The 14356-nt window shown below is 45.5% G+C and overlaps 1 protein-coding gene across 1 annotated transcript in view; it reads left to right on the top strand.

Annotated features, from left to right (window-relative positions):
- MAP3K15 (mitogen-activated protein kinase kinase kinase 15) overlaps positions 1-14356 on the top strand; it is a 78930-nt gene that overhangs the window by 35428 nt on the left and 29146 nt on the right. Inside the window, exons 8-10 of the mRNA XM_004690080.2 lie at positions 11029-11199; positions 13767-13879; positions 14097-14256. Coding sequence (XP_004690137.2) covers positions 11029-11199; positions 13767-13879; positions 14097-14256 — 444 coding nt within the window. The remainder of the gene's footprint in view (positions 1-11028; positions 11200-13766; positions 13880-14096; positions 14257-14356) is intronic.

Here is a 14356-nt window from a genome sequence, read left to right as displayed (position 1 = left end):
GTCAGGAGAGGTCTGCCGCACCATGTGGTCACCTCCGGGGCAGGCGGGAATCGAACTCATGCGGAAGTGGCTTCAGCTTCTTAGTGCTGTGCTTTAACCCGCTGCGCCATCAGGGAGGGCCGACCATGTCACTTTTTAATATCAAAGTAGAAAAGTGCGCTCAGTGAAATGCTTAGGCCCTGAGTGTGTACAGTTGAGCCTCCCTGCCCTGGGCTCCACATCCTTGGGTTCAGCCAACTATGGGCGGAAAATACACACTGTGGAGATAAGCTATGGGGGTTGTGTCTGCTCTGAACACACATGTACGCTCTTGTCGTTATTCCCTCAACAACTACGTGGCCTTGCAAGGTATTATAGTAATCAAGAGATGATTCAAAGCAGGTGGAAGGATGAGCATCGGTTATATGCCAAGAGCCACCCTTTCTTATAAGGTTACTTAAACATCTGATCATTTTGGTGTCTGCAGCGGTCCTGGAACCAAACCCTTGCAGCTACTGAAGGATGGCTGTCACTCGATGGGTCTTTATAAATGGGTATATACATGAAAAAGACATCCGTATCAAAACAAAACATTTCCATCCTCATGCGAAGTTCTCTTATGTCCGTTCACAGGCCCTCTCCACCCTCTATAAACCATAAGCAACCACTGTTGCAACATGTCTCCACTCATCAGTTTTTCCTACCCTTGAACTTGTGTAAATGGAGTCACGTGGTATGTATCCCAGGAAGCTGGCTGCTTTACTGTGCAGTGTGTGGAGAGAGGGAGACATGCTTTTGGGTGTACATTAGCTTATTCATTCCTGTTGCTATGGATATGCCACAATTTCTGGATTCATTTTACTGCTGAGCAACCTTTAGATTGTTTCCAGTTTGGGAATACTAACAACAGTGCTCCTGGGAACACTCACATACTATTTTTGTGCACGTTTCTGCTGGGGGTGCAGTGTGCGCATGCGTACTCCTGCAGTAGCGCCCCCTCCCCACAGTGACAGGGTTTTGGTGCCTTGGGGAAGGGGGCAGCCTGCATAGTCACTGTGAGAATACACCTGCCTGCCTGCTTTAAACTCGGCATCTCAAGGTGTGGGCCTTCAGGAAGGGCCTCTTCGTTAAGCCCGAGAAACTGTCCAGTAGCCCTGTTCTTCCAAAGTAGTGGGTTCCCCTTGAATTTATACTTACACTTGACTAATCCTTGATTGATGAGAATTACAGGAGTTAGTACTGGTTAAGTTCCTGGAAGAATGCCTGATGCACTGTTAAGTGCCTCTAAAAAAGTGGTTTTCATTAAAGCCAGAAGGGCCACTCCAGTCACTCATCACCATGCTTTTCTCCCCATGGGGTAGAGCTCTCAAACAGAACGAAAAAGTCCAGTTACCATCCCCTCCAAGTAGTGAAAGAATAGAAGAGTTTTGAAGTGGAAATTCCGTATCTGATAGTTGTGGCAGGGAGAAGTGGTGGGTGACAAGTCAGTTTGTGGTCTGGAAGCCGAGGGTAGGGTTGCATCCCAGAGGGCCACCTTTCTCTTTGCTGCTGGCTCTTTTCCTTCCAATCTCGTTGTCCACTTACTCTGGCACTCTCCTCTCTGCAGGCAGCATGTTCAGTGCCTAGAAGCTCATTTCCTCCCACCAACTAGGGATTTTCTGTAGAATTGTGACTTTGCTTCATTTAGCCACCTGATCTGGTCTCCATTTCTCATCTCTGCTTTGTGTCAGACTCGGCCAACTGGCAGTGGCCATGCTAAGATTTGGCATTCTGTTCAGTTCTGGAGCTATTGGTAGGGTTGCCTTCTGTCTGCAAAGGGTAATAGAGTGAGGGACAAGTGCTGAGTTTTCCTGCATTTTGGTTCACCTTTAACTTCCGGGAAGTAGAGCAAACCGTGGCCACCAGTTTGTTACTGCAGGTTGGTCGTAATCACTGCTCCTTGCTCCCTGTTCTTGGGAAAGCTGGTTTGTGTGGGCCAGTTTTTGCTGGTGTCTTCTTCACTGTATTCAGAGGCCCATTCAAAGCTACTGCGAGTTTCCACTTAGCAGGGCAACTGCTTGCCTCGAAGGGGCATGGAACCCTTTCTCAGCCATTCTGAGCACTTGCCAATCACTCTTACAAACAGGACTTCATGAGATGTGCTGATGCAGCTAGAAAGTTCTGAGTGGGGATCCAGGCAGTTGGCAGAAGGTCTGGAAGAAGAATATCAGGCTCAGAAGTCCTCGGTTTAACAACAGAACAAAACGTGACTGGCAGAGTAGGAGCGTGTGCGCTCATATTCTGCTCTCTGCTGCTTATGTGAGGCCTGGCAACCCAGGCAAAACTTAACTCATTGAATTACTCAGCAAGTAGCAGGGCTACTGAATGCATGACTCACGAATTTGGAGTCACCATGAGTTCAGGGCAATACTGGAGAGCGGACGATACGCTGAGCCTTAAAACGTATGCAAGGGGCAGAGTGGGAGATGAATGTAAACTAAATCCTGCCCACGCTAGGGGCGCTGCAAGCTTGTTCCAGAACCTGCAGCGGTCACCTCGGCCTCAGCATCAGGGCTACCCAGCCAGGTCATGGCTCAGCTGGAGGACACATGTCCCCAGAGGGGCGGTGTGGGCTCCAGGTCTCTATGACAACCACCAGCCTCCCTTTCTTTTCTGTTTGCATTCACTATTTGATCTTGCCATCTTCATTTACTTTTCTAGAAATGGCCACTCTTTACTGCATGTTTATCAAAAGTAGAAAAACAATGGTCCCTTCACACTTTTATAATGCATTTGTCTCCAGGCATCCAAAAGCAGGTTGCTAAAGGATACAGTTTTGTGGTGATTCTTTTTCAAAAGAGAACCACAAAAATCTGCCCCCTGAGGAATCCCCTAGTTCAGATCTTTTCTTTCTGAAAAGAGGGGAGGAAAAAGTAAAGTCAAGAGCCCAAAATATAATCACTGATCAATAAGCACTCGGGAACTAAAGCTCACTAATTTTAGCACAGTGCTGTGCTTACACTGCAGTTGAATATCCTGGCGCAGTCAGTAACCCTCTTTCCAGGAAGCACGTCTTCCATTTTGTCTGCCTGAGCAGCAGCCCGAAGCTCACCTGGGCCGCCCGCCCGCATGTGTAGGGCATCCCTTCTGTCCCTGCTCTGCCGCCTGAGCTGAGAGCCGAGTGCTGGAGCCACTTTTTGAGTAACTACTCTTTATGCCAAAAGACCAGTTGCATTTTCCAGAGAAGTAGGCTAGCTCCATACCTTCTGGTAAGTGGCCTTAGCAATCATACTTTGCTTCTAAAAAATATTTACCCAAAGGGACTTACCACTTGTATCTGTCCTCATCCCGCCCTGCCAACATCCTTGAGCCCGTGGTATCTTGTCTGTCTCCTGCTTTGCCTCCTTCCCTCTGGTCCTTCCCTGTACTGGCTTGTTTGTGTGTCAGTGAAAAGGTGTTGTGCTAAAGGGGAGAGCTTTCGAGGGGTGACTACAAATCAAGAGATTAAAAATAGTTACACGTGTGCCTGTTCACATGCACACTCACATACACATGTGAACTTAGATGGACTGTCCTCTTGAGGCTGGTCACACTGCCGTGCCCTGCGTTTGTCCTGACAGCGCTTCCGTTATTCGGAATAGCAAGATGTCAGGGGGAGAGAATATTTTTCTTTGGAATTTTCTCAAGTGTCAGCTTACATGGCATATAGAAAGTCAATGTCATTACGTGGACTTTGAAGGCACAGATTCGAATCTGAACTTCTGGCTCCTATACGTAAACATTAGGGCCATGGCCAGCCCCTACATCTCTCAAAGCCTTAGCACCCACCCACCCCGCCCCATAAAATGGGCTGCTACATCTCGAGAACATGGAGTGCTCCTGGCACAGAGTATGTGGTTGGCTGTGGCCATGACTGTCACTGTGTAGCTTGATCACCCACATCTTCACCCATTTCTTCTGGCTATTTCTAAATAACAAAACTACTAGGGAAATAGATTTCCCACCAGAGAAAATATTTAAAAGGAGGGAATTTTATAAAGAAGAGTTGATAAAAGTGCTGTTAACATGAGAACATCACTGGGCTGAGGATATGGTCCTTCCAGGTGACTACTTGGAGTGTGACAGGGTTTACATGAACAGATATTTGAGAAAAAAAGAATAGTGTGCTTTATAAAATTCAGAATGTATTAGTTTATGGCAGGTTTCTGAAGTGGCACTACTGACATCTGGGGCTGGAATCTTCTCTGTGGCAGAGGCATCGTGTGTTGTGGGATATTTAGCGACATCCCTGGTCTCTGCCCATGAGCTGCCAGTAACGCCATCTCCTCTCAGCTGTGACAACCAAAGGTGTCTTCAGACACTGCCGCATGTCCCTTGGAAGACAGAGATCAGCCTTGTTTGAAACCACTGCTTATAGAGAGGCAGAGAGTCCATCACTGTTCTGTCGTCTTCACCGGTGGTGTTTGGGATGACTTCTTGGGAGGACTGTCGGATCCTGAAGGTCTCTAAGTAAACCCTGAGACTTAGTGAGCAGTTGCTGAGCGCTTCTAGGTAGGAGTCCTTGATTGAGAAACTGTCAGGGGAATAAAACAGCCCTATGGGGTCTGTCCTGGCCTCCTCTCCTGCCCCACTCCCTCCGGCTCTCTGCCCTGCAGCTGCTGCTTCCAGTGTCAGTTCTGAAGAACAACAGGCTGTTCTCCCCTCCAGGTGTCTGTACTGACTGTTTCATCTGTCTCGAATACTCCAGACTCTTAACTTTTTGCTTACCAGACTGGATGTGCTGAGCCTTCAGATGTCCCTCTGTGAGCAAGACTGATACAACTGCAAACATTGCCAAATGTAGAAACAATGTCCCTGCTGTTACTCATTCTCATAGTGCTAACTCCTTTCCTTCATAGCGCTTGCACTGCTGTTTACTTGCCGAATACTTACCCTCCCACTCAACTGTAAACTGGAGGGAGCAGGAGCCAAGATAGACTGAGCCACTGTACACCCCTCGCCTGATGCCATTGTGCCTCCCAGATAGCAGGTGCCTGGTGTTTGTAGAATAGATGAGCAAATGAATGAATGAATGGCTAAATGATTAACTGGTTTATGGTTGGGAGAGAGCCATATAAATGAGTATGTAGGTGCTGTAGTTAAGGGTTTGCTGGTAGGCGGCAAGTCTATTGTATTTTTTACTTATACAGTATCTGAGCCTGAAAACAAATCTCTAAGTCATGTATCCATTGTATACAGAAAAATATAAAAATGCCATTGCTGCTAGTACCCCTATTTAAATGACAGCTGTTGAAGTAGGGCATGGCCCAAAACGGGGGGCTTCAGAATGTGCAGGGCTGCATAGACCAGTCTGCTTCAGTGGTGGTGGAATCTTCTAGTGTGGCATCCAGGTGCCTGCCATAGCAGGACTAGTTACAGGCTCCATGAGTAGTTGACCTTTCTCATGGAGGAGACCGAGCCCTTCTTGCTGGTGATAATTTGTGTATCAGTGAGAATAGGGTACCTGCCATAACAACCAGTCAGGCAATTTCAGGGGCCTACGCTGCCCTGGTGAAAGTTTATTTTCGTGTATGCCATGTTCCCATGTTGGGTAATCCCTGCTGGGCAGCCCTTCTCCATGTGATCGCTTGCTGATCCAGTCTCCTGCCATCTTGGGGCTCTGTCCGCTCTTAGCTCCTCAGACATCCTTCCGGCCAGATAAGAAAAGAGAGGCCATGATGAATTGCCAGGGAGGTTGGTTGCATGTGTGTTGTGTAACAGTTTCATTAAGCGATAATTCACATACTGTATAATTCATCCATTGAAAGTGCACAAGTTGGTAGTTTTTAGTATAGTCAAAGTTGTGCAGCATTACAATTATTTTCATTGTCCCTCCCCCCAAAATCCCTTACCTGTCACTAGTCTTCCCACCCTTACTTCCTTATAACCCCCTGGCCTCAGCCCTGCACAGCCTGCTAATCTATTTGGTGATCCAAACGCACTCGCCCATATTTCCTTTGCTCACTCCCTATTTTCTGCCTTTGTGGACTTGCCCATGCTGGACACTTCACATCGATAAAAATCATACTACAGAGGTGATCTTTGGTGTCTGAAGTCTTTCTCTTAGCTTCACATATTCAGGGTTCATCCACGCTGTCTGTAGCAGTACTTCTCCCCCTTTTTTATGGTGGAGTAACCCTCCATTGGATCTGCATAACCACGTCACATTTGTTCCTGCATTAGTTGATGGGCAGCTGGGTGGTCTCTGCTTTTTGACCCTCCCCAGAAGGCTTGTATGAGTCCAGGCAGGAAGTGATGTTCAGGACAGTACTGAAAGTGATGCTTAGGACAGTACTAGTTTGGACCAAGTTAGGTCTCGTGGCACAACCTAACAGTAAGGGAAGTTGGTAAATGTAGTCTGGCCAAGTGCCCAGGGAAAAAAAGAAATGGGGTTCAGCGAATACAGCTAGTCTCTGATAGAACGTGCACATCAGGGGTGTCACTGGGTCCATCTGTGCCGGAACGCCTGGGAGTGTGGCCAGTAGCAGCAGTACTGAGAGTCCAGGCAGGACTGGCCTTCAGCTCCTGGTGCTTCCTTGAATGTGGAAAAGCCAAACTGAGCAGTGCTGAGCTGCGCATCAGGGCCTGCTGCCCCATCGTGGGGTCCGGTCTCTACAGGTCCTCCCTGGTGGCTTGGGAGCCTGGAAAGGTAGAGACAGTAGGGCCGGGGTAGGATGATCTAAAGTGATGCTTCTGCCCTGGTGTTATACCCATACATATATGATGTATATATAAGTAAAATATATAATATGTAAAATACATATAACTAAATATATAACATATATAAATATAAAGATATATACCATGGGAATATTACAGGGAATACACCTGGGAGGAGAAAGCATACATTGTCCAAAAATGAACATTGATGTAAAATATGTAAATAAAACTTAAAAGAACAATGGGGATTGAAGTATAATTTCAATTTGGATTGTCTTGATTGAGCCTGTCTTAGGTCTGGCAGTTAGCATGTATGGCTGACTTTTCTGTATTTCTCCTAGAGGATAGCTGGGTGTTTCTTTTAACTAGATTTCGTTCACTTGCGATTAGCTGCAACCTAATTTCTTGCCCCTCTGCTGCCTTTTTGATCTTGTCAGTGTTTGAGCTGGGTGGGCTTGGGCATCTGTTTCTCATATCTTCGGATTCAGTTTCTGCAGTGCTCTGGAATCCAGTGCTTTGATAATGTATGTGATGTCTTCCTGCTTTTCAGCCTCTCCACAGTGACTTTCTTGGCAAAATTCAGGGGTCAGTGTGCAATGAGGGAATTGTTGCACCAAGAAACTTGGTTTTGCTTCGAGACCCTTCTAGATTCCCTTCGAGCAACTCATGCTAATGTCCAGAGCTTGGTTGACTTTGTCCTTTTGCCATTTTCTGTTCCTAAGTGATTCTGTTCTCCTTTCATCAGTACCCCAAGTATGGAAGCTGTCGGGACTTCCTGCTTATCCTAAGCTGGTTCACTTTCCTTTGGAATTCAGCTAATCAAAGCTGTTCTCCTTCTATTCAGTGGGATTTTCATATTGTCTGAGTTTCTATTGTTACCAAGTTGTTGAAGACTTTTCACATTCTTCTGCATCCTAATTGGAAGCAGAGTCTCTTAAAAGATTTTTGATAGGCGGCCTAAGGTAAAGTTTGTTCTAGAAAGGACACTGTCCTAATGAAACCTTTTATTTGTTAATTGTCAGGGTTGGCTTAGATAAGTTTGTAGAACTCTGTCTCCTACCCTGCAAGCTTCTTATAGATACACATTGTGGAAAAGGTGAACAGGCAGCCGGTATGTGTCTTCCTCAAAATTCAGATAAGTTCTAAATGGTCTGAAAATAACCAGAATATAGCCCTATGTGATTTCTAGTCCAATATTTGATGTTTACTCTGTGCATTTTATTGCATAAGTAGTATATAAATGTTTATATATTTTGACCAAAAAAAGTTAAATTTACAGCAGCTGTCCCTTATAATTCTAACCTCTGCTCCCACCCATATTCCAAGAGTAATATCTCATCAGTTTGGTATGTAGTCTTTCAGTTTTCTGTGCATCTGTCAACAGATGCCATACTGCAGGGCCTCCCTGGTGGCGCAGGGGTTAGAGTTTTAGCACTATGAAGTTATCAGCAGCCACTGCAGCATGAGTTCCATCTCTGGCCAAGGAGCTGACCCACATGGTCCAGCAGACCTCTCCTTCTCACCTACTGCTCCCCTCAGCAGTGTATTTCAGTATATCTGCCTGTTCTGCTCCCCACTCTGTCAGGGGGTGAATTCACCCCCTGCACATCAGGACTATACCCCAGTTCTTCTATGCATAAATAAGTAAAAGTAAAACTTCTAAAAAACGAAAAAGATTGAGAAGACTGAGAACGGGTTTGATGAGATGAGCAAGTTTGGTTTGGGACATATTAAGTATGAGTGAGGCATTGTTGTGCATGGGAGACACTAAGAATTCAGTTGGACACGTGAGTTTGTGGTTTAGGGAAAGGTTGGTCTGCACCCGAGCATGAAGTATGGGAGTCATCAGAAGTAACTGGTTGGCAGTCTTAACACTGGGTGATAACACAGTCTACTGTGAGAGGGGCAGGGAGATGCACAGGAATCTAGTACAGTCACTGATCATGAGGAAAGGCTGGGAGTCATGCCCAGGGACAGTCTACTGTGAGAGGGGCAGGGAGATGCACAGGAATCTAGTACAGTCACTGATCATGAGGAAAGGCTGGGAGTCATGCCCAGGGACAGTCTACTGTGAGAGGGGCAGGGAGATGCACAGGAATGGGAAAATTAAAGAGTAAAACCAGGCAAGTGAGGTGCCCTGCGACGCAGATGGACAGGGTGCCCAGCGGCCATGTGCTGTTGCTGGTCATAGAAGACCAGGCCTGAGGATTGACCAGGAGGTTCAGCAGCACACAGACCTTCTGGCTGAGACTGTGCAGGATACAGCAGAGGCTGCGTCCCTTCTCCAGAGGTCCGTTATTTGGGCTGAGGTGCAGTCAGGATACCAGGGTCTTTAAACTCTTCAGTTTATTCCAGTGAGCAGCCAAGTTGAGACTCAACTATCTTAGTTCATTTCCTTCTCTTACATTGTGAAATGGCAGACGGATGTTGCGGACTGATTAAACAGTTTTTATCTATAGGCTTGTTCTTTGGCTACCTCAGGACCCAAAAACTGATTATTAACCACTAAAAGGATTAGCTATTTAGCACCTGTCTTAAAAAGATTTTCAGCTTAGAAGCCATCTTATTTCTTTTGTGAATGTTTGCCCTTTTTTTTTTTTTTGTCTTGATTATCCTTCAAAGACCTTTCATTTTGAGTAATGAGGGTATCCAGTTAATGAAAAAAATTCAAGGGAAATATTGATGTAACTGGCTTAAGGATAACCAAACAGACCTGAACACCTATCAATAATGAAACATTTACTACTTTAGATTGCCATGGAGCAACTGCACTGTGCAATATTACAAGGACTGGGAAACTTTTTCCAGATGTAATGTCTGTTACAGTTTGCAATGGTATTTCTCTCTCAGAGCCTTCTGTACTTTGTCACAAAAATCAGGTTTTCCAGGTAACTGTTTTGGTGAGTGTCAAAATGAGAATTTATGGTATTACTGTCAATTCACTTTGAATTAAAATATATGTATTGCAGCCAAAAAAAAGGCATTTAAGAATGAAATACATTCTTTTCAGAATTCTGAACATTTCACACCTCAAAAGTTAGCTGATAGTAGATGTAGAAATTCAGTGCTTCATTAAAGTTTTCATCTTTTTCATTTTCTCACCACAGACTCTAGCAATTATTTAAATGCTTTACTAAATATGAGTTGAGTGCTGTTGTTGGCTCTTCAAAATGAAAGAGTAGCATGGCTGGAATGTGCACCAAAAGGTCTCATTTGCACGCTGGTGAAGTTGGAGTCCGCATCACCAAGGAAGGAGCAGATGTGTTAGAGTGAGAGCAAGAGGACAGTACAAAAAGTCAGAGTTGAAATAACACAATTACTCCAGGTTTCTAGAAGGATGCTGAGTGTCTCGATTACCCCTCTCAACTGGGATTGAGTTGAGAATTAAGAGTTAAGGCCTGATGCTCTAAGGCATCTGCTGTATCAATTGAAGGAACTCTTAAGCATCCAGAATGGGGCTGGTTCTAAGCCATCTTTGGGAGAATTGAGAAAATAGTCAAATCAAATAATTTTCTGTAGGCCTTAACTCTTTCACAGAACCCCAGTTGAGAAAGGCTGTTTAATCTGTCATCTTGGATGATGCAGTTATTTTGAGGTACAGATGTTCAGAGAAAACATAAAAGAGCCTATGGCTAAAAATTTTTTTTAAATAATCTCTTGATTCATTTATTAGAACTAGTAAAACCTACATAGGAACACCTTGTACTAATCCCAGTATTGAGTTTTTGAGCAATTTAATGTATATCTTTTCACACTTCTGTCTGTATGCATAAAAACATACATAGATAGTATTTACTGCAAAGAATAGGACTGTGTAGTTTCTTTGGCGATTTCATTTCCCCGTGAACTTTATGGATGTTGTCCAATGGATTTGCCTCTTTTTAAGGGTTGCAACAGTTATTGCTGGATCATATGGTAGTTCCATTATATTTTCTGAAGAATCTCTGCCACTTTTCATAAAGGCCACATGTCCATATATCCCCACCAACAAGAGGGTGAGTGTTACTTTTCCTCCCCACACTCACCAACATTTGTTTCAGTCTTTCTGATGTAGAACTTCCTCACAGGTAAGCTGATTATTTCATTGTGGTTTTGAGTTCAGGTCCCTTGTAACAAGTGATGTTGAGCAGTTTTTCGTGCGCCTGTCAGCCAAGTCTAAGAGAAGGGACCAAGTAGAGCTAGTTAATGTCGCGCAGTCATACCCAAGCCCTTCTCAAACAGTGGCGATCTGAGGGTGAATGTGAAGGTGCTTTGGAAATGTTTTCCTGCTAACGCAAAGAAAGCTCTTACCACCAGCCTTTCACAGAATGACTGCTTCTGTACTCTGGTGTCCTCACCCAGACCTTGTGAGCTTATAACCCAATCTTTCAGGAGAAACGGCGCAGGGGACCGCGCCAAAGCACTGCAGGTCATGCTCCAGGTGCTGCAGAGCTGCGACCGGCCGGCCCCCGACATGTTCTGCCTTTGCGGGAGGATCTACAAGGACATCTTCTTGGACTCAGACTGCAGAGATGATGCCAGCCACAACAGTGCCATCGAGTGGTAAGCCTCAGCCCCTCAGGAGCCCAGGCATCTCCGCGAAGAACAGGCTTACAGAGGCTAAGGCTCCAGGTCTTTGCCCTGCGAATATGTCTCTGCCTGTGCCAGCAGTGGGGAAAATGCCATAAATGTGGTCTGGGGGTTTCTAGACTGCTTTTTCTGAAAAGACACCATTAGAAGCAGGGTTCTACCTCTGACACTCTAGTTCACCCACCTGTAGAAGGAGGCTTGGCTTGCTCCTGTCCAAGCTCCTCCTTCCAGAACCTTACTCAACTGCCATCAGATCATTACCTTCTCAGTGAGCTGTTTATTCCTGAATTTATTTATTATTTAGTCAGCAATTACTTATTGAGGGTTTACTGTGGCCAGAAACGTTCTAGAGTTTGAGAATAAAGACAGCAGATGTAAGTCCTTGCCCGAATGGACCTCCTATTGCTGGGCAAGGCAGTTGGACATGCAGAGTGAAATACGCAGGCTGTCAGCTGATGGTGAAGTCTATTGGAAGAGTTAAGTGGGGTGAGGGTAGGGGTATGGCAGGGAAGGAGGGTTGGAAGAAGTTGTCTGCAGCTTCAGATGGGGGATCGCTGAAAGTGAATGCGGCTGGGAAGGCGGTGCAGGGACGCAATGGCTGCTGATAGGGTTTTTTGGTTTAATGAAATGTTTTTAAAATAAATGGTAATGAGAATAAGAAATAAAAATTCACTCACTGGGCATCACTCTAGGAGTTCTCCAAGCTGCTCTGGCCCCAGCCTGGCCCTGTTCCTGACTGCCTGTTACACAGCCAGTTCAGCTTAAGTTCCCTAGGTGCTCCACAGACCTCCATCTCCCTTCCTGCCATTTTCTCCCTTTCCAAATCACTGTCCTTACACTGTTACTCCACCTTGTGCCATGTCTGATATCGGGGGCACCCTGTCTCTTCTGTGAGTCCTCTAGGCTTGCCGGTGTGAGTGGTTAGGATACTTGCCACACTCACACTTGTATTTTCACCAATTGTGTGATTTTTATCACCTCTGCCCTCGTATTGGCTCTTGAAGTGCAGGACCGTGTGTTTTTTCTAGTAATTTCCCGGTAAACCTGCTATGCGTGTGGTAGAGAGGAGCCACTCAGGGTGTTGAAGGAAGGAGACACTGGGAAATTTGCTTTTGGTAGTGCCAAAATAATGGAGCAGTGTTCCCACCACAGTGGCCAGGGACTCTGCCCACAGCTGAGGAAATTAGGCCCATGACACCTTGAAGACAGCCCTAGGTCATTCTCCAACCACTTCGGAAGGTGGTGGCAGTGGGTCCGCGAGCAAGGGAAGCTTAGTCTTCTGGTCTGGCCAGGACAGTGCCAACGGCAGATGAGACCAGGGGATCCTCGAACCCCTGGGCGGGGGACAGAAGGAGGCAAGTGTGTGAAACATGACTGGGGAGACCAGCGCCCAGGTCAGAGGCAAGCCTGGGGCTGCGGTTCTGACGCTGAGGCCAGGTCCTTTGCCCCTAGCCTGGGTCTGCTTATTAATGGAAAAGAATCATGGAGCAGTCACCCTCTTCCCAGCTATGTGTCAAGGAATATGGGGGAAATCCAGGAATTTGGATATGGCATTTTACATTTCCAAAACACACGGGAAGGGGAGAAAGGCTCCACGTTTATTGGAATTGAGTTGGACGGGGTTGGAGGGACGTACTGGGAGCCTTTGAGGGTACCTGTATTATGCCTTAAAGTTTGTAAGGCCAGATTTTAATAAGCGCTCCTTTCCAGAATGAGTATTTTGTTGATTAATGCTTGCATTGTCACACACGATGACTCGTGGTTTAAAGTCCGTAGTATTAACTGTGTGACTCAAACATTTTGGTATCGTTACTTATTTGATTGAATCCTTTTTCCTAACCATGACATTCCTACTTGAGCTTGGCAGAGGCTGTCTTCACATACAGACAAAAGCGGAAGAAGACACTGTCCACTTCTTGGTGGAAAAACAGTCTCCCCGTTTTCCATCCTGCCCTTTATCCTACTGCAGTTTATCTCTGCCCCTTCCCTCACTGTATGCTCTTTGTAGCTCTCGGGTGTCCAGGATTCTGACAGTGTGCTTCATACATGAAAAAATGACGATGCCATTTTGAATGATACAAGCGAACAAACAACGTGCAGAAAAAGACTGTAATTGATATGATTTCTGTGTGGTTAAAAAAACCCCTCAATATACAAACGGAACCCAACTTTAAAAACAAGATTTGGGCATCAAATTGTGATCTACTTTCGGACTAGTGTTATAATAGAGCCTTACATTTCTTTTGTGCGTTGTAATATAGTTTGCTTGTTTTATATGATGGTTGTAGTTTTTAAAATAAAATGTAATCTGATGAAGAAAAATTTTAAACTCCCCAGTGAGTGGCCATGATCACATTTTGAAAATGTTATTAGCGTTTTGCATGTAGCTGCTTGTAAGGGCTTGGAGAAGGCGGGGGCCCCATCAGGGATAGTCATGAGACCTCCGCGAGGAGGGTGGGCTTGCTCCGTCGTTAACACGTTTTGTTCTCTGACCACAATTAAGCTGATAGAACAAGAATTTGGTGGTTCTGTGCTTGCAGGTACCGCAAAGGGTTTGAACTCCAGCCATCTCTTTATTCAGGAATTAACCTTGCCGTTTTGCTGATAGTTGCTGGACAACAATTTGAAACTTCCATGGAACTAAGGAAAATAGGTAAAGCCATTTATTATTGTAGCTGAGGCTTTGATAGCTTAAGTTCATGTTAAATTTTTGTTCACATACCTATGTTGAGAGCTGTTACTTCCAAATGGCATGACTGAGACAATCGCTTAGTAAAGTGTCCACACTTCCTTCTATCTAAAGCTGAGATGGTATGCTAGAAACTAGAACTATTCTCCATGACTTTATCTAAAATCCACATTTTTTTAAGGTGTCCGGCTAAACAGCTTGTTGGGAAGAAAAGGGAGCTTGGAGAAAATGAACAATTATTGGGATGTGGGTCAGTTTTTCAACGTCAGCATGTTGGCCAGCAATGTGGGGAAGGCTGTCCAGGCAGCAGAGAGGTTGTTCAAGCTGAAGCCTCCAATCTGGTGAGTCCTCTGTGCACGGTAGCCTCTCTTCTGTCCGATCTTGTTCTAGAACATTCCCCTTCCCCAGCTCTGCCCCTGCACCTACCCCACAATGCAAACA

The sequence above is a fragment of the Condylura cristata genome, unplaced genomic scaffold (assembly GCF_000260355.1).
Source record: "Condylura cristata isolate star-nosed mole 26May11 unplaced genomic scaffold, ConCri1.0 scaffold00027, whole genome shotgun sequence".
Taxonomy (NCBI): domain Eukaryota; kingdom Metazoa; phylum Chordata; class Mammalia; order Eulipotyphla; family Talpidae; genus Condylura; species Condylura cristata.
The sequence above is the reverse complement of the archived record's forward strand: the minus strand, read 5'-3'. Positions and strand labels throughout refer to the sequence as shown.